Source organism: Megascapheus bottae, chromosome 28 (assembly GCF_031878675.1).
Source record: "Megascapheus bottae isolate mThoBot1 chromosome 28, mThoBot2.hap1, whole genome shotgun sequence".
Classification (NCBI taxonomy): Eukaryota; Metazoa; Chordata; class Mammalia; order Rodentia; family Geomyidae; genus Megascapheus; species Megascapheus bottae.
The window spans coordinates 4,076,300-4,096,086 of NC_143536.1; the positions used below are offsets into that span (position 1 = coordinate 4,076,300).

At 45.8% G+C, this 19,787-nt stretch overlaps 1 protein-coding gene across 1 annotated transcript in view; it reads right to left on the reverse strand.

Moving 5' to 3' along the window:
* Window positions 1-2,473: 2,473 nt before the first annotated feature.
* Window positions 2,474-19,787, reverse strand: part of Pptc7 (protein phosphatase targeting COQ7) — a 34,705-nt gene continuing 17,391 nt past the window's right edge. Inside the window, exons 2-6 of the mRNA XM_090320045.1 lie at window positions 14,100-14,279; window positions 12,670-12,868; window positions 9,037-9,160; window positions 7,025-7,154; window positions 2,474-6,065 (exon numbers count right to left, since the gene is read on the reverse strand). Of these exons, the coding sequence (XP_090176171.1) occupies window positions 6,007-6,065; window positions 7,025-7,154; window positions 9,037-9,160; window positions 12,670-12,868; window positions 14,100-14,279 (692 nt within the window). The 3' untranslated portion in view covers window positions 2,474-6,006. The remainder of the gene's footprint in view (window positions 6,066-7,024; window positions 7,155-9,036; window positions 9,161-12,669; window positions 12,869-14,099; window positions 14,280-19,787) is intronic.

A 19,787-nucleotide genomic window follows, 5' to 3' on the forward strand; every position in this document is an offset into this window, starting at 1 on the left:
CAGACTCCTGGCCCCAGCGTCTTTTTTTCTTATAAGTCATGGGCTTGAACTTTGGGCCTAGGTGCTGTCCCTTAGCTCTTCAGCTCAAGGCTAATACTCTACCATGTTGAGCCTCGCGGCCACTTTTGGTTTTCTGGTTGTTAGAGACAGGAGTCTTTCACGCCCAAATTGGCCTTGAACCATGAACCTCAATTCTCAGCCACTTGGGTAGCTAGGAGTACAGACATGAGCTACAGTGCTGGCTCTTTCAGCTTTTTCTATGTATGTGGTACCAAGGAATAGAACCTGGGTCTTCATACGTGCTAGACAAGCACTCTTACCATTAGGCAAAACTCCTGGCCCAGGGCAGGCAGGGGTGGCTCACGCCTGTACTCCTAGCTCCTCAGGAGGCTGAGATCTGAGGATCAAGGTTCAAAGCCAGTCCAGGCACAAAAGAACCTGAGACTCTTATCTCCAATTAACCTCTAGAAAAGGGGAAGGGTGCTTGGCTGAAGGGTAGGGCAGTAGCCTTGAGCTGAAGAGCTCAGGGACAGGGCCCAGGCTGAGTTCAAGCCCCATGACCCAAGCAAACAAAAAAACTCTCCCGGCCCAGTTCTTTGCCTCTTTTAAGAATTAGCTACAGGGAAGCCGGAGGGTGGCTCTGTAATCCTAGCTACTCAGGAGGCTGAGATCTGAGGATCAAGGTTCAAAGCCAGCTGGGCACAAAAGAACCTGAGACTCTTATCTCCAATTAACCTCCAGAAAATGAGAAGTGGGGCTTGGCTCCTGGGGTAAGGTGGTAGCCTTGAGCTAAAGAGCTCAGGGACAAAGCCCAGGCCCAGAGTTCAAGCCCCATGAAACACACACACACACACACACACACAAATTAGCTACAGGGGGCTTAAACCCGGCCTGGGTGCCATCCCTGAGCTCTTCAGCTCAAGGCTACCACCCTACCCCTATACACTTTCTTACCAGCAGCAATGGACTATTGAACCTGGCACAAAGGCAGCGTTCCAAAATGTCTTACAGCCTGTGCCTCTCCTACTCCCAAACCTGCCTGTAATTCACTGTAACCTGGCAGACAAGCCTCATACACCTTTACTGATGTTACTGCTAAGTCTCTGGAAAATCATCAAACCATAGGAAATGCTTACTGGCAAGCAATCTTAGTTCAGATTTTCTGAGAATACAAAAGATGACTTGGACTAGAGTGCTTCAGCATTGTGAACAGTTTAAAGTAAAAGCACGGTAAATTGGCTCTTACAGCTTAGTAATGAGTCATGCTGCCCACAGTAAGCTAAAACTCAAGTGCATCCAATATGTCCCTCCATGAATGAAAATGGCTTTTTGCAGGATTTTTATGGAAACTGGAGATGCCCACATACCTTTAACACCACCCCCTCACACTGCAGGCTAAGCATTTCATGGTATAAGGGTTACTCTGATGATATTAAATCTCTTTTTTCTTTATGTTGGTCAGTCAGGGGGCTTGAACTCAGGGCCTGAGTGCTGCCCCCGAACTCTTTTGCTCAAGGCAAGTGCCCTATCACGTAGAGCCACAGCACCACATTTGGTTTTCTGGTAGTTACTTGGATACAACAGTCGCATAGAGCTAGACACTGGTAGCTAATTACACCTATAATCCTAGGTACTCAGGAGGCTGAGAACTGAGGATCAGCTTGGATCACAGTTCAAAGCCAGCCTGGGCAGCAAAGTCCATGAGTCTTGAAGTTCAATGCCCAGGCTGGCTTTGAACTGCAATCCTCAGATTTCAGCCTCCTGAGTAGCTAGGTTTAAAGGCATAAGTCACCAGCACCCGGCTGACACCAAATTCCTGACACTGAACCAATGCAGATGATGGCCAAGCACTTGCCGTTCCAGTTTCTGGTTCATCACTGAGCAGGCCGGGACCAGCGCTGTCCTGGTGGGAGCAGCATGTTTACACTGGCCACAACTGTCTATTTCTCTGGGGTGCTCTACCCAGAGCTATTCTAATATTTTCTTGTTAGAATAGCTTGTACAAATGGAGCCCCCCTCCAGCCCTTACAGCACTAAGTGTAAATGCACCAAATTTTAAATTTTGGTCTAGGCTAACAAGCTGTCATATGACAGCACAGAGCCTTCCTCTGCTGGGAAAATGGCTCCATTCCATATGCTCGTCAGTTTCTGAGGAAGATTGCTAGTCACAGGAAGCCACCTGTTGAGAAAAAGCACTACAGCAGTTCCAAGTAGGAGAGGACAGAAGATGAGAGCTGAGAAGTGTGGGCTCAATGCCAGGATAAGAAACTTGGAGGGCTGCGAGGGTGACCTATGGTAGTGCTTGCCTAGCATGCACAAAGCCCTGGGTTCAATTCCTGGAAACCACATACATAGAAAAAGCCAGAAGCGGTGCTGTGGCTCAAGTGGTAGAGCTCTAGCCTTGAGAAAATCCAAAGAGTGCTCAGGCCCTGAATTCAAGCCCCAGGACAAAAACAAAAACGATTAAGACAGGTTAGTATAAATACTATATTTATTAAATATCTTTACAGTTTATTTAAATGTATTTACATAACTATTCCTGCATAAGTTATATTTCAGACATCCAATTCAGGTAACTGCCTCTTCAATAAGACAAATAATGATAGTCTCAACAGAAAAAAGAGCCGCTCGTTAGCACACGCAGACAGCTGAGCTCACTTCCTGCCTAGGCATCTTGCCACACCCCACCTGCAGAGTTACATTTTCACGTGGACACTGGTTTTAGTTGAGAAGTTCAATTTTGCAACCCATTAAAAAATAAATAAATAAAAGAACCGGGGCGGGTGGCTCACGCCTGTAACCCTAGCTACTCAGGAGGCTGAGATCTGAGGACTAAGGTTCAGAGCCAGCCCCGGAGCAAAAGGACCTGAGACTCTTATCTCTAATTAGTCTCTAGAAAACTGAGAAGTGGCTGTTGGCTCAAGGGTGGGCGGTAGCCTTGAGCTGAAGAGCTCAGGGATCGAGCCAGACCAAGTTCAAGCCCCAAGATCCACCAAAAAAACAAAAACCCTAAAACAGAATCCAAATGCTTTCTGCTTCATATTTTGTTTTGTAGGCAGGTTTTGTTTTCTGTGGTATTGTAACATTTGTTAAATGTAAAAATGAAACTCGGTTTCCAGAGAAACTAAATGTAGCAGCTCCATCGGCGATAGCGAATGCAGGGTGACGACGGACCGCGAGCCAGTGTTAGCTTCTCCAGGGACTGCCCGGGTCCTGTCTTGTCACTGACATGGCAGGCTGGCAGGCCACAACTGCAGCTGGTGCCTCTGTGGGTTACCCTACCTGAAGAAGGGCAGCTGGCAGGAGAGGTGGCAACTGACTTTCTACCCTAGACACAGCCCAGCCCCACACACCTGGAATGGATGCTTGTCCTTCACCGCCAGTTTCACACCATGGGCATGAGTTCAGTGACCAGGACAAACCACTTGCTCTCTCCTGCTTCTCCTCTCCTTCAGTGTTAATTACGAGCCTATTCACGCTCCCCACCTCCTCTCCACTTTTTTTTTCTTTTCTTTTTATTTTTTTGTGCGCAGGCAGCTTAAGTTCACAGGAAGAAATAAGTTTCTGATATGTTTAGAGTGCACATTTTGAAACAGAACAAAATAAAAATTCAAGCATGTGATAAAAATATTGATTTGTATAATACAGTATTGCTTTATAAATATAGATGGAAAGCTATAAACTTTACGGGTCTTTGGTGCGTCCAAAGAGGGATGTTTAATTTGCCATTTGTGAATTAGAAATCCAAATTTTCTCTTTTGCTATAAAAGTCCAGTACATGAGGCAAACGTGTATGTGACTACACGGCTTGATTTAAAATACAACGAACACACATGGGTGCACAATTAGCCGGACCTCGTGGCCCTGCTGTGCAGCAGTGCTGAGGCCTGGGTGGGTGACTTGGAGCAGGCAGGGCTGGCCAGGGCCTTGCCCTGGGAGGAAGCTCACAGCACCAGCCTGGGGCAGTCAAGGTAAGTGCTTAACAAATAGGACAGGGCTAAGGAGGAAATTCTCCCTCACTAACCCACAGGCCAGGTCCAAAGTCAAGTCCACCGGGAAACTCAGTTCTTTGCCCCTGTTTTCAGTGTCACTGGAACTACACTGTCGATTTCTAACAATCATTGCTCAGAAAATAAGTTGATCAAATAAGTTGTGTAAAACACCACTAATCGAGCTTTACAAAGATTGTTTGATGGGTTATATGAGAGCACAGAAGAGCCAGTATCTTGACCAGCTCCCTCTTACCAGAAACTAACATCTAGATCGTAAGGCTACATACATCTGAGCAAAATAATTACAAATGCAAACAAAAGAGGTGAAGTCACCGGTTCTAGTATGAATTATCCCTTTTCGCAAACCTCTTCTGGATGCAACTTTCTTTTCCTTTGAAACACAGAGACTGCAACTAGTTTGTGCAAAAATAAATACCCCACCACTTGCCACAGAGGCCTGTCTGATGAAAGCAGTCTCAACCCTCCCACCTCCTCACCAAAGGTTCTGTTCTGTCACGTTAGGGTAGTTAAGGCATTCTGACATGTAAAGGTGGTTCAAAATAGACATCTAACATTATGCCAATTTAGGAATAGTAGATAAATTACTGAACGGCTTACAAATGAATAACTCATTCTTATTATAATGAAATGCCTGTTACAAGCATGATGCATTGAAATATAGTAATGACATGTACATGGTACATGTTCAACAATTTAAATAAAACAAAAGCTTGACAGTTACTCAAATATACAGTACAAATTCACAAACAAAATCTTTTAAAACACACTGAGGTAACCTCAAAGCTAAGCTCTAATGCAACAACTCCGAGCCAGCGGCTTTCCGCGCTCGGTGTACCTCACTGCGTCTGCATCTGTACACCAGCCTTACCTGACATATATAAAACATGGCTTTAATTTAAGGATTTCTAAGTATATATATTTTTCTACCACCAAGTTAATGAAGGGAGGGAAAAACGGACTCCAAAATATATGTCTTTACAGCTGTCAATTTGTACATACCTTTTAAAAATAAGTTTGCGCTTGCAGGTGGTTTGGAGGGGACTATACACAGCAAAATGGCTCTTCGGAAACTGTAAACATTAAGCTTGATTCAGAAACCCTCCCTTCTGCCCTGGGCAACAGCACAGGTCCAGCCAGGAGCTTTTCCTGTGGGCTCCAGGGGCCGAGGTGCATGCGCTAAGGAAGCCAGGGCACTTGACCTCTGGCTGCTGTCCACTGGAGCTCTGGCTGCTATCGGCTGCTGTCGGAGTCCCCTGTCACAGACACCCTCACAAGCTAGGGGGAGGGGGGATTTCAACCGCAACATTAAATTTCTAGGTTTTGGGTTTTTGTTTTTTTTATAATCTTGAGTACTGTGTCCATTTTAAAATTCTGGTAAGGAGTCTCCCCTGGGCCACCACCAGCCTGTGCTTTGGACTAACCAAAAAAATGCCAAAACTTAAACTACAAGAACACAATTAAGCATCTTTTTAAAAGCACAGATTTGCAACTATATAACTAAAATTTAAATTTTCTTCCAATTTGTAACAAACAAAAAAACTCCTAGGGCTGAGGTGTAGCAACCCAGAGCTGTTTCAGAGCAGGGTCATAAATTCCAGGTGAGAACACCAAGCCACACCCAACGACCAGGACAGTGTCTGCTTCTAGCAGACGTATCTTTACATACAAATGGGTGCAAGACTTCAAATTCCTTTAACACACTGCAATTTTGAACTCACTTTGCCAACATTGCTCATTTAACTGCTTTTGAAAAGTCAGAGGTTCGGAACCCCTCCACAGGAGGCGGGGGCCCTTCCTGTCTGCCCGCAGCTGCTGTAGTGGCCCAGCGAGTGACAGACAGTAGTGGTTCTCAACAAAGACCTCAGGCGTGGAGCGGACAGGCCAGGCTTGCGTCTCGCTTGTGTCACGGGCCACTGTGGTCTCCCGCTAGCAGGACGGGCACACACGGCTGGGGAAAGTGGGGTGGTGACAGAAGGACAGGAGTCATGGCTGGTCAGTCTGTGTACTCAGCCACGATGGACAGGAGGACGGTGATGTCATCTGGCTTCCCACCTGAAATACCAACAAGAACCTACTGGCACATTTCCAAAGGAGCCCACAGAAATGCCACCCCACATTGAGTTGAAGAAAAAAAAGGTCAACTCCTGCTAAAAACAGACACTACTGAGAATTATTCAATTTATTTGCTTTGAAATTTCCATTAAAAAAATAACTTAAAGCAGTAATTAAATCATGAATTTTTTTCATTGAAAAGTTTGAAGTTATAGCAATATAGTTATAGGAAATTAATCCTGTAGAGATACATATGTAAGTTCTATACTGCAGAGATTTATCATGTGCAGTACAAAGTAATATACCATCATTAGAAAAATAAAGATTAAAAAAACAACATGAGTCCCAGGAATACTAAGGCAAGTGTTTGTATTTTAATAGATGAAAAAAGAGGGGCCAGGAGTGTGGCCTAGTGGTAGAGTGCTTGCCTAGCATACACAAAGACCTGGGTTTGATTCCTCGGTACCACATACACAGAAAAAGCTGGAAAGTGGCATGATGAAGACAAAAGACAGGTAGGTGATTTAACTAAAGCTTTGCTGCCTTCTTGGGGCAGTCGCTCGCTCTGTGGGAAGGGCCTCCATCTCTGCCTGTGCAGTCACAGTGAGGACATGTGAGAGTGACCCCAGCTGACCAGGACTGCACACAGAGCACCAGCTGTCCTCCGTCCTCCAGCATGCACCATGTGTTCATGCAGGGGCACAGGAGACAGGAGGGCTCCCTAGGCCCAGGGCAGCCTCACACTGTTTCTCTTCCAAGTCTGCTGGGGCAAGTGAGCAGGTAAATGCTGACCACAGCCTGCAGAACCATGGGAAGGCGCATGAGGGCAGTGCCCCCACCCCCCGCCCTCATCTGGCTCAGAGGCAGTCAGGGCTGGAGAGACGCCCACAGGACTGAGAGACTGCCCAGCCTTGCCAAGCCCCAACTTAGCTCCTAAGACTCAGACACAGAACACTTACCTCTCACATTCAATCCGTTGTCACATGCAAACTGTGCAAAAGGTGACATGTAATTTGGGTCATAGGCTAGCTCGTGAGCTTGCTCAGCGATGCTCCTTGCAGTCTGCTGTATACTCTCGTAATTTGAGTTCTAAGGTGAAAGAACATGAAGTCACTGTCACTAGAATGCCTTGTGTGACCTCTGCACAGGTGGACTACACAGCAACATTTATCCCTACATATCTGCTTTGCTTTGCTGAGGCTTGAACTCAAGGCCTTGTACTTGCCACACAAGTATCAACCACTTGAGCCATGCCTCCAGCCCAAAGCACATCATCTGTCACTTAGATCTTACTCTGGAGAGGCTAAAGTACTATGCCCTGATTGATGGCGTTAGGTTCTCTCTTGCTGCCTACCAGCTCCCACTAGGGCAGTGGTGGTAGCCTTTGGCCCTGAAACCTGTACCAGGACTTGAACTCGGCCTCGTGCTTTCACTTGACTGCTTTGGTCAAGGTTGGTGTTCTTCCACTAAGCACAGCACTCTACTTCCTGAAGTCTCCATTTTGGTTTTTTGAGTTTCCACTTGAAATGCTTCAGATACCCTTGCTAAAATGAGGTGAAGGGACAAGTGACTTCTCAAGGTCCCTGCTGAGAGTATGCTCTGGCTCCTCAAGAGTTGCTGGGTATCCTCTGGAAGGCACTTTTAGGGTTTGACTGTGGGGAAAGATTCTGGTCTGGCTATATCCCTTTTCTCAATGTATCAACCTCCTCAGCTGCAAACTGGAGGTGGAAAATGAAGAGCTCTAAGATGCATAGTTCTAAATCATTTTGGTCTAAATAATAACAACAGGTCTTCAATGTCCCCTCCTCAATTGAGAAAGCCTCCCTGAGCAGTCTTAGAGAACAGTCCTCTCTACTCTCCAGTCCCTTCCTTTACTTCTTTTGTTGGTTCTGAGGCCTGAACTCTGGGCCTGGGCATTGCCCCTGAGCTTTTTAGTTCTTGAGCCACAACACCACTTCTTATTTTCTGGTGGTTAACTGGACATAAGAGTCACATGGATTTTCATGCCCGGGCTAGCTCTGAACCGTGATCTCAGATCTCCGCCTCCTGAGTAGCTAGGATTACAGGTGTGAGCCACGAAAGCCCAGTCCCTCCCTTACTTCTTATCCTCCAGTATGATAGTAAACTACACTGTAGGCAGTGACTGCACAGTTTCTACTCGCCACTACGGGAGCACCAAACAGCACAGTCCTGAGACTAGACCTTACAGCTGCAGAAACTACTGCTTGGGTAGCAGAGTGATCAGAAGTAAAGATTTGCTTTTCCAGAGTCAGTACTTTCATAAAGCCAGGACTCTAGAAGGCCTGGTTTCTACTGCCTTCGGTTCTGTTCTGTAGGGAGTCTCAGCTGCCCTTCCACTGTGGCTTCAGCCGCCTGGGCTGCCTCAACTACACTACCTCCAGTAATTCAGCCTCAGTACCTGTTAGTGTGCAATAAAAATAACAGAGCAGACAAAAAAAAAAAAAAAAAAAAAAAAGAGAAAGGAGCCACACCATCAAAATCCATTAAAAACCAGCTTCTGGACTCTTCCTATTTCCTACTTGGACATGCTGCTAACAGCTCAAGTGAGACGCTTTCCCCTCCAGTTCTCTTAGGGATGTTTCCATTATACTTGCTTGGAATGTTACTGCTATTGTTTACCTAGAGTTCACAAAATAGTACCTCTCAAAAATACACAAGGACAGGGCTGGGAGTTTGGCCTAGTGGTAGAGTGCTTGCCTACCATGCACGAAGACCAGGGTTCGATTCTTCAGTGCCACATTCATAGGGAAAAAAAAGCCAGAAGTGATGCTCAGGCTCAAGTGGTCGAGCTCTAACCTTGAGAAAGTCCAAGGACAGTGCTCAGGCCCTGAGTTCAAGCCCAGGACTGACCCCCCCACCAAAAAAATACAGAAAGACAAAGAACTGACACAGTAAAACCCAATATCCAGAACCGGGCTGTTCTTGTGAGGGCTAACCTTGAGTGGATTACCTTTAACTTCTTTAGCTCCTGAAGGATCATATAATCAGGCATGTTGTCAAAGAGTCCATCTGTTGCTGTCAGGATAATGTCTCCCAACTGGACATCGAATGACGTGCTATCAGCAGCATCCGGGCTGTGACAAGAACAAGGAAGCCATTTTCATAATGCAATGAGGATCTCTACATGCTATCAGAGGCTCTCAAATTCCTAACCTTCAGTAAAATCAACCGAACACTATTACACATGCTTCAAAAGCTTAAATGAAATCACCAGGTAAAATTAAGTATACCCAGTTGCTGGTTGGCTCATGTCTATAATTCCAGTTACTCAAGAAGCCGAGATCTGAGGATCATGGCCTGAAGCCAGCCTGAGCAGTAAAGTTTGTGAGACTCTTATCTCCAATAAACCACCAAAAAGCTAGAAGTGGAACTGTGGCTCAAGTACAGCACTAGTCTTACGCAGAAAACTCAGGGACAGGGTCCAGACACAGTGACAAGCCCCAGAGCCGGCACCAAAAAAGAAACAAAGAGCTTCTCCCTCCCCACCCCGAACTAGAGTCTTCCAAGGGGCTGCAAACCAAGAAGGCGCTTCTCTAGTGAGCATCAGCCCCACTCTGCAGGTTACAGCAGTAACAAAGCAGGGCGTGGACTGTCATCCTGCCAGGGGGAGCCTCCGACCCTCTGGTCAGATCCCTCCTGAGGGACCTGCAAAGATCCTACACAGTAAGCAGTCACTCATAACCACACTGGCATATATTTATGCATGTATCTAGTTATAAATCTTTATGAAGCCAGGCAGGGTGGCTCATGTCTATAACCCTAGCTACTCAGGAGGCTGAGATCTGAGGATCAAGGCTCAAAGCCAGCCTGGACACAAAAGGACCTCTAGAAAACAGGCAGTGGGGCTTGGCTCAGGAGTAGGGTGGTAGCCTTGAGCTGAAGAGCTCAGGGACAGCACCCAGAACGAGTTCAAGCCCCATGACCCACAAAAATAAATAAATAAACAAATCTTTATAAAGTATTTGTCAGATGACTGGCTGGCTGACAAAACCAAATATCTGCCCCTCCAAACCAGGGGGCTCTAAGAACAGATGCAAAAATGAATCTGAGACTCAGGGACTGCTACCATTGGGTCCTCTGGAGACTGGGCAGCAGGGTGTGGGGAGCTTACCTGCTTTCACCTGTATTTGGGGCTAACAACCAGGAAAAAAAAAAAAAAAAAAAACTTACACGGTGAATCCTAGAAAGGGTTCAGAACCAAAGCACCCCTGGCTTGACAGACCCCAACACCATATAAGTCACAGGTCAGGAAGTATGTGAAGATAAAACATCAAGCAAGCACAGTGGACTGCGCCTTGGGACACACAGTGCCCTGAGCAATACCTGCTTACCTTCACGGCCCAGGGAAGCCACGGTGCACACTAAGCACTGTGCTTTGCAGGGACAAACTTGTACTCATCCTAACTGCAGACACAGCTATAGAAGTCAAGCCTCTAAGCTGGGAAGTGCTGTTATAGACCAGCATGTCAGGCAAGCAGGGACACCCGGGGCTGGAAGAAGAGCGGTAACCAGGTCGAGCCCTTCTGCAGGACACTGTGGGTCTGCTGTCCAGTTCTAGAAATGTAGATTAATGACCAGGCTGGCACTGGCACTCGGTTATGCTGAAGTTTTTCTTTCCCCAGGAGGGAGCATATGCTCCTATTGGCCAGTTCTTCCTCCACTAATCCCCGCCCCCGGCACTGAGCTTGGTGTTCTGCCAGCTGCAGCTCTGCCCATTCTGACTGAACACCCTGTGCTGCTGGAAAGGGAACTGTGCTGAAATGCAAGCCACAATCACATGCTGGCGGCAGGCGTCTCTGTACTCCAGGGAAGGCCACCTCCACCTTGCTGGCAGGGCAGTCTAGTGTGGTCTAACCTCAACAGTGTGTGAGTGGATAGGGCAAGGTTCTCCACATAGAAGCTAAAAAGCAAGCCAGGGGCTGGTGGCGTATGCCTGTTATCCTAGCTACTCTGGAGGCTGAGATCTGAGGATTGCAGTTAGAAGTCAGTCTGAGCAAGAAAGTCTGTGAGATTCTTACCTGTACCAAAAAGCCAGAAATGGAGCTGAAGCTCAAGTAGTAGAGTGCTAGCCTTGGGCAAAAAGGCTCGGGGACAGCACCCGGGCCTGAAGTTCAAGCCCCAGGATGGCACAAGCACACGCGCACAGCATGCACACATGCATGCACACACACATATATACAACTCTGAGCTTAGAGAAAAATGTCACAGAATCAAAAATCACCTCCATGAAATTATCACAGTCATAGTGAAGGACAAGACCACATTTTTTGAGGGGGTGGAGGGAGGGGTTACAGAAATTTGAATTCAGGGCAAATGATCTATTTTGGGGGCCGTGGCTCCAGCCTTTTCCGCTTCAGATGTTTTCATTCCTTCCCTCCCTCTCCCTCTTTCTTTCTCCCTCAAGCAATACCAGAGCTTGAACTCACTTTTGGCACTTGCTTAGTGAGGTGCCTCTACTGCTTGAGTTATACATCTAAACTCATTTTATTCTACTTTTCTTTTTTTTGGGGGGGAGGGGGCGAGGAGTCTGTCATGGGACTTGAACTCTGGGCCTAGGCACTGTCCCTGAGCTCTTCAGCTCAAGCTACCTCCTTACCCCTTGAGCCACAGTGCTACTTCTGGTTTTCTGGTGGTTAATTGGAGATAAAATCTCACGGACTTTAGTGGCCAGGCTGGCTTTGAACCTCCATCCTCAGATCTCAGCCTCCTGAGTAGCTAGGATTACAGGCGTGAGCTACTGTGCCCACTTTTTGACAAGATTACTTCTGACTCCACTTTCCAAAGTTGTACTGGCTGTTCATAAGGAAAGGGCCTGAGAACCAGGAAGTTATTAGTATTAACTTCTGTAACAATGTATGCAAAACCTGTCTAAGCCAAAGCATGCAGAAGAATGACTCATCTCCCCAGTATAATTTAACAAGCACACCGCAAGCCCCATGTGCTGATGGCTGGAAAAACTGATATACTGTGACTGTGAAACAGTATTTCAACTCTAGTCAGTTACTAGGTATCTATCAGAATATAAGCACTATAGTGGCTCATGACTGTAATTTAGCTACTCAGGAAGTTAAGACCTGGAGGACCACGGTTCAAAGCCAGCCTGCACAGGAAAGTCTAGGAGACTCCATAGCCAATTAGTCAGAAAAATGCTGGATTAGAGGTATGACTCAAGTGTAGAAGTGCTAGCTGTGAGTAAGCGAAAATGCACAGCCAGAGTAAGGCCTGAGTTCAAGCCCTAGAACTAGCACATACATAAAAAGAATCTTACAGGGCCGGGAGTTTGGCCTAGTGGTAGCGTGTTTGCCTAGCATGCACGAAGACCTGGGTTCGATTCCTTGGTACCACATACATAGAAAAAAGCTGGAAATAGTGATGAGGCTCAAGTGGTAGAGCTCTAGCCTTGAGAAAGCCCAAGGACAGGAGGACTGGCAAAAAAAAAAAAAACTTACATGGCTAGAATGTCTCAAAGTACCTTTCACAGACCCAGCAGAAGGTCTTCTTGATGAGAGCAGTCTCTCAGGAAGATGGCAAATAATCTGTCCCACTGTATTCAGGGGGAAGTGGGAGGGGCTGGGGAGATTACCTGTCACTCAGGACGACGCCCTCAGCCTCTGGGGGAGCAATTGAGAGCTGGAACGGAGTGTTGAAGTAATGCTGCTGTTCATCAGATCTGTGCACAACTTCACCACCCCTCACCACTAGGAAGCCGGAATCCCCCAGATTGGCTGTGTGTAAGCGGTGGCTGCTTCTGTCCAGCACCACAATACACGCAGTGCTGCTACCTAGGAAGGAACAGATACTGTTACATAATGGAGGCAGGTGCCTCTGCACATGTCTTCAACTTGTAACTTCAAAAGGCCACAGGCTGCAGCATTCTGAGCTTCACGTTGGAGTGATCTTAGTTCCACTCTACACCCACGAATATCAGCTATGACTTGGGACAGGGGCAGCACTTGGGAAGAAGGCTTCCACCATAATAGGGCCCCAGACTGCTAAGGATCTGCTTTCTTCCTTCTATACCAAGCTGCCATTTCACCACAGGAAGGAGGGCACTGAGGATGGAGTGATGTTCAGATGGTTGACCCACACAGACACACACCCAGGCAAATCCCCCATGCTACATTGGAAATGATTTTATCCTGGAGTTCCTTATTTTTGCAGGCTACCACAAGCCCTCACTGCTGAGCAGGGACAACTTTGTGCGGACTGAGAGCTTGCAAGTGCACTTGGGTTTCTGGGTTGAAGTGCACGTCAACAATTACTGGCTGGCCCTTTATATTACCTTTGCTTTGAAGGCTTCTTAGCCATTGCTGGATTTAAAACAATGATCAGAGATTCTTGTAAAGTTATCATTATTCACAGTTCTATCTAGCCAAGTTTCAATAAAATTTGCTTGAATTTAAGTTACAAAATGCTCCACAGATGTGTGGGTTAGGGTTGTATCACACATGACAATGAAATGGTTATTCAATGTGTTTCAGGGGAATAAAAGTCATCACCAGGCTGTGATTGTGGCTTAGTGGCAGCACAAAGTCCCAGGTTTGATTCCTTAGTACCACATACACAGAAAAAGCTGATAATGGTGCTGTGACTCAAGTGGCAGAGTGCTAGCCTTGAGTCAAAAATTTCCAAGGACACTGTCCAGGCCCTGAGTTCAAGCCCCAGGACTGGCAAAAGGAGAGAAGAAGAGAGAGAGAGCGAGCAAGAGAGAGAGAGCGATCAAGAAAGAGAGAGGGGGGGGGTGCACGCGGGCACACACACGCGAGCAAGAGAGCTGGACAACTGTTTTCCAAACTGGTTGTCCCACAATAAAGTAGAGGGGAGAAGCTTGCAGACATGCATGCATCAGCCCTCATAACTCCTTCACCAAACTCTTTAGTAGCAAGAGCCTTAGGAAAACACTATACTGCTAAGTCAGCACCTTGGCTTTGTTTTTAACCACTTAGTGGCTGCTTTAAAGAGAAAAACAAACAAACAAAACACAAAACTAAAACCCCACAGTATTGTACTTACCGAGCAAAGGTACTTTATTTTGCAGCAACTCACAGTAGCTTGTGGTGAGAATTCCAATGGGATTACTCGGCACAAACCGTCCTTCCTTCACCAAACGCTCACAAGTTCGCATTAAAGTCCCTGAGAACTGAGACGGGTCCACTCCATAGTCTCTCCACCCGCCTACACCATCTGCAACCCCTAAGGAAAGGACAAGCGCAGGGTCAACAACTCCTTTGAAAGTTAAGTTTATTACATGCTAGTGCGTCATCATCTGAAAGTGAATTCATTAAACCATAATGCTCCTTAGTCAAATTATCTGCTTACAATTTGGTCACTCATACATTCATGAATAAACATTTGTGATACCACAGGATGGCACTGCCTACCAGCTAAGAAAGAGTTCAGTTTCCGCAGGATTTTTTTTTTTTTTGGTCGGTCCTGGGGCTTGAACTCAGGGCCTGAGCACTCTCCTTGGATTTTCTCAAGGCTAGAGATCCACCACTTGAGTCACAGTACCACTTCTGGCCTTTTCTATACATGTGGTACTGAGAAATCGAACCTGGGTCTTCGTGCAAGCTAGGCGAGCACTCTACTACTAGGCCAAACTCCCAGCCCCTCATTTTTTTTTTTTTTAATGTAAAAATCTGTGTTAAGCCAGGAGCTGGTGATTCATGCCATGTTAAGCTCACTCCTATAATCCTAGCTACTCAGGAGGCTGAGATCAGAGGATTGTGGTTCAAAGCCAGCCTGGGCAAGAAAATCTGTGAAACTCTTATTCCACCTAGACCAGAAAACCATTAGTAGCACTGTAGCTCAAAGTGGTAGAGTTCCAGTCTTAAGCGAAAAAGTTCAGGGACAGTGCCCAGGCCCTTAGTTCAATCCCCACAATCAACCAAAGAGAAAAGAAGATGTTGGGGGTGTGGGGGGGGGGGGGAGACAGGGGAAGGAAGAATCTGGGTTAAGCTAGGAACTAGAGGCTCATGTCTATAATCCTAGCTACTCAGAAGGCTGAGATCTAAGGATTATGGTTATAAGTCAACCCAGGCATAAAAGTCTGAGATTTATCCCCACCAAACAAGCCAGAAGTGACCGGGTGCCAGTGGCTCATGCCTATAATCTTGCAGCAGGGTCCTCAGGGAGAAAGTTATGGGCAGACAAGCATGAGGGGCAAAGACTCATTATCACCAGGGCAGTATGTGACCAACCAGCAAGCAAGATTTCTCTTTGGGGCAATTCCAAACTAGCTCATTAAATGATACTGAGCCTAGGATTTGTTTCAAAGTAACTGGGGGTGGGAGGAGACAAGCCTGGTCATGAATGGATCATTGTTGAAACTAAATGTGAGCAATGCTCATCTTCTCCACTTCCATATTTATTTGAAAACTTCCACAATTACAATTCAAATAACAGTAACAAAGACACAGTTTAAAAAAAAAAAAGAAAATGAAAGAAAGATCCTCTGCCCTCTGCATGGGAAAAAAAAAAAAAAGCAGAAGCAGGAGGCTTGGTAGGTGCTCAGCTTCCTCGGCCTGTAGATAGGGCAATCGATGACACATCAGAGAGGACTGGAGGATAGAGGTGAAGGACAAGAACACTGGGGACACCTCCACTGTTTTCAAAAGTTGTCAGGAGATGTGAGAAACTATTACAAAAATTTCCAAGTTTACTAGGAAGTTCTTTTGAGGAATTTTTATTTCACAGGGGTTACACTTTCACTACACATTGAAATGAAACAATTTATGTTATTAAAACAGACTACCATTACAGTCATTGCAACATCATCTGATGAATCATTCATTCTTTTCAAACTACTGCCTGCTCAAGGAAAGAATTTCCTCTAGTCCAACATCCCCAATTAACTTTAAATACAAATTGGTTTCATCTATAAATGTCCTTCACAAAGAAAACCATTAAACTCTGAGATAGTGTTTAGAGTCAGCTCCTGGCACCTGCTAATCATCTGTCAGCAGGCTGAGTCTGCCCCACATAGCCTTCAACATTAATCAGATTCTTCCCAGAATAGAGCCCAACCTTTCAGGCACCTGTTTGTGTTTTAAATGGGCAAAAGATCTCAGGCAAAACTCCACTAGCCAAATTCCTTTAGGGGAAATATAAATTAAAACAGAGTAGTTTTTTGGGCCAGGAGGTTGGCCTGGTGGTAGAGTGCTTGCCTAGCATTCATGAAGACTGGGGTTCGATTCCAGCTCAAGAGGTAGAGCTCTGGCCTTGAGGAAATCCCAAGGACAGTACTCAGGCTCCAAGTTCAAGCTCCAGGATTGTCCCCCCCCCAAAAAAAAGAGTACTTTTAAAAAGCATATAAACTTTGCAATAATGTTGTGAGGATGGCAGGGAGTGTGAGGGAGTCCTTAGTTTATATTCGTCATTTACTCATAGAGAACAAGTTATCTAATGAGACATAAATTATCTAAAAGATATAATCAGGTTCAGAATCAGCTAAAACCAGAGTAATCCATACCACACGAACATCTGAAATCTAGTTTTATCTATATTTGAGTTCTTTCCCTCCCTTTTCTTTTGCCTGTCCTAGGGCTAGAATTCAGGGTCTGGGCTCTGACCTCTACGTGCTCAAGACTAGTGCTCTACCACTTCAGCCACAGTGCCACTTCTGGCTTTCTCTGAGTAGTGTACTGGAGTCTCATGGACTTTCCTGCCAGGGCTGGCTTTGAACCATGATTCTCACATCTCAACCTCCACCAGTGCTTGGCTGCAGCCCAGTTATTTCTACTCAGAAGTTAGAGCATCCTTTCTTGCAGAAGCCAAAGCTTAAACCATAAAGAACATGAACACTTTTGCAACAGTGGAGCTGATCAGACATGAAGGAAATTTTCTTCAAAATATATTTTAGCCCCAACATGTGGATGGATTGTGCTTGTAACCATAGTCACTCAAGAGGCTGAGATCTGGTTCAAAGCCAGCCCAGGCAGGGATGAATCTCACACATAACTTCAAAGGCAAAGAAAACTGTTGAATTAAGAGATTGCTTAAGATCACAAGGATACCAGCACAGCACCTATCCAACAGTAAAGGATAAGAATATCCTTCAGAACAAATGGAAACCACCAGCCTGTGTATGCTCTGTGAACATTGACTGCTGTGCTAGGAAAGCATAAAGCAGCAAAGGGCTGGGAGAGACTCAGCCTGCAGAGTGCCTGATTACTCACAGAGAACCTAACTACAGGTTCCCTAAATACTGTCAAGGGAGGGTGGAAAGAGCAAGCAAGTGCTCCAAAGTGGCAGTGCAGGCCCTGGAGTGAAGCCCTGAAGGGTCCCTGCAATTTCTTCCGTCATGAAGGGGGATGGGAGAAGGCATGGAAAGAACTAAGTGCAGCTGGGGCTTGGGAGTGGGGAAAATGCAAAGTAAAGGCTAAAAGTTGGACAGAGCTTGGAATGCCAGCCCAAGAAGTCAGACTTCGTGCTATAGATGTGCACTATCCAACAACTAGCATTGGTTAGCTCACTAAGCATGAGTATGTGTGCCTGCTGTTAAATGTAAAATATATTCCATATTCTAAACATTACCAACAACAAAAAATTAAGCAGTTCTTAGTAAGATATTGAAATATCTTAGATCTTCAGAGTTAAGTATATATTAATTAAAAGTGAATCTAATTTCATCTTGCTTTTTTTTTTTTTGCCAGTCCTGGTCTTGGGCTCAGGGCTTGAGCACTGTCCTTGGACTTCCTCAAGGCTAGCACTCTACCACTTGAGCCTCAGCACCACTTCCGGCTTTTTTTTGTTATGTATGTGGTACCGAGGAACCGAACCCGGGTCTTCATGCATGCTAGGCAAGCACTCTACCACTAGGCCAAACTCCCGGCCCCTTGCTTTTTGTGTGTGTGTGGGGGGGGGGGGTGGCACTATGTTGGCCAGGCTGAAACTTCCAGGCTTCAGAAAAGCTGGGACTACAAATATGCACCAACACCTGGCCCACTCTACTTAATGCAGCTGCTAGGAAATTTAAGACAACACAGGCAGTTTGTGGTATACTGCTACAAGTCAGTGCTAACACTGGAAACACAAAGTGATCAAGGTTAATGAATAAGAATGGTTGTGGGGCTTGAACTCTGGGGGGGTCTGGGCACTGTTCTGAGCTCTTCAGCTCAACGCTAGCACTCTACCACTTGAGAGATAGTGCCACTTTCAGTTTTCTGGTGGTTAACTGGAGAAAGGAGTCTCACAGACTTTTGTGCACGGACTGGCTTTGAACCTGGATACTCATATCTCAGCCACCTGAGTAGCTAGGATTATAGGCGTGAGCCACAGGCACCTAGGAACCAATCTGCATTTTAAAATCTGTTCAGCAGGGCCGGGAGTTTGGCCTAGTGGCAGAGTGCTTGCCTAGCATGCACGAAGACTAGGGTTCGATTCCTCGGTATCATATACGTAGCAAAAAGCCAGAAGTGGTGCTGTGGCTCAAGTGGTAGAGCCCTAGCCTTGAGAAAATCCAGGGACAGTGCTCAGGCCCTGAGCCCAAGCCCAGGACTGGCAAAAAAAAAAAAAAATCTGTTCAGCAAATCATGTATGTATGTATGTATGTATGTATGTATGTATGTATTTGGCTCATGACTGTAATCCTAGCTACTTGGAGGCTAAGATGTGAGGATTGAGGTTCAAAGCCAGCCAGGGTACAAAATACTCTTATACCCAATTAACCTCCGGAAAATGGGAAGTGGGGCTTGGCTCAAGTGGTAGAGCTGAAGAGCTCAGGGAAAATGCCCACGCCCAGGGGTAGGGCAGCAGCCTTGAGATGAAGAGCTCAGGGACAGTGTCCAGGCCGAGTTCAAGTCCCATGACCCACCAAAAAAAAAAGTTAGCTGGAGTCTATACCAATAGGTTTCCAGAATAGAGTGTCCAGAAGAGCATCATTAGATGACTATACAGTATAAAGAAAGACATGGAAATGCCTTTTGGAAGGCACACTAAGTTCCAGGGTCAGCAGGACATATTTGTGGAGGGTTCTGCACAAAGTCAAGATCACCGCATCTAGCTGGCAGAGGAAAGTCAGCCCTGGATCTCTGGGGTAAACGTGACACCACTGGGGTGGATGACATGACCAGGGAAGGCACAGACCGTATACATTTCAAGGTGAGTGTGCACGCTGATTTTATCTCAGGAATGGGAATCCCTAACCAAACAGCTCACTTGTGAATTGCCAACATCAGGCATCAAATTACAATAGATAAGGTAACTAAGAAATAGTTCACTATCCACTTTATCAGAATGATAAAATGCTACAAAGTGTTGGTAGGAGAGGCTGACAGGTGGGCTGAGTTAGTAAAAAAGCCTGGAGAAGGGTTTACAGTGAATACAGAAGCTATAGCCTTTAATTCACTGTTATCATCTTATGTATCCATTAATAATGGTCTATGAACATATTTCTAGCTTAAGTGCTTCCTTTGACCCCAAATCCAATTATATCTCTTATTACATTAAGATAATGGTTAGTATCAAAATAGCTAAACAAAAGGTGAAGTTATTACATGGCACAGAAAATTCCACAGGTTCTACCATTAAAATAGAAATACCAGTTATATAAAGTTGGAAATGATCATTTATGATTTATGAATCTTTTTTACATGAGATAATTTCTCTCTTTTTTTTTTTTTGCCAGTCCTGGGCTTGAGCTCAGGGCCTGAGCACTGTCCTTGGACTTTCTTAAGGCTACAGCTCTACCACTTGAACCTC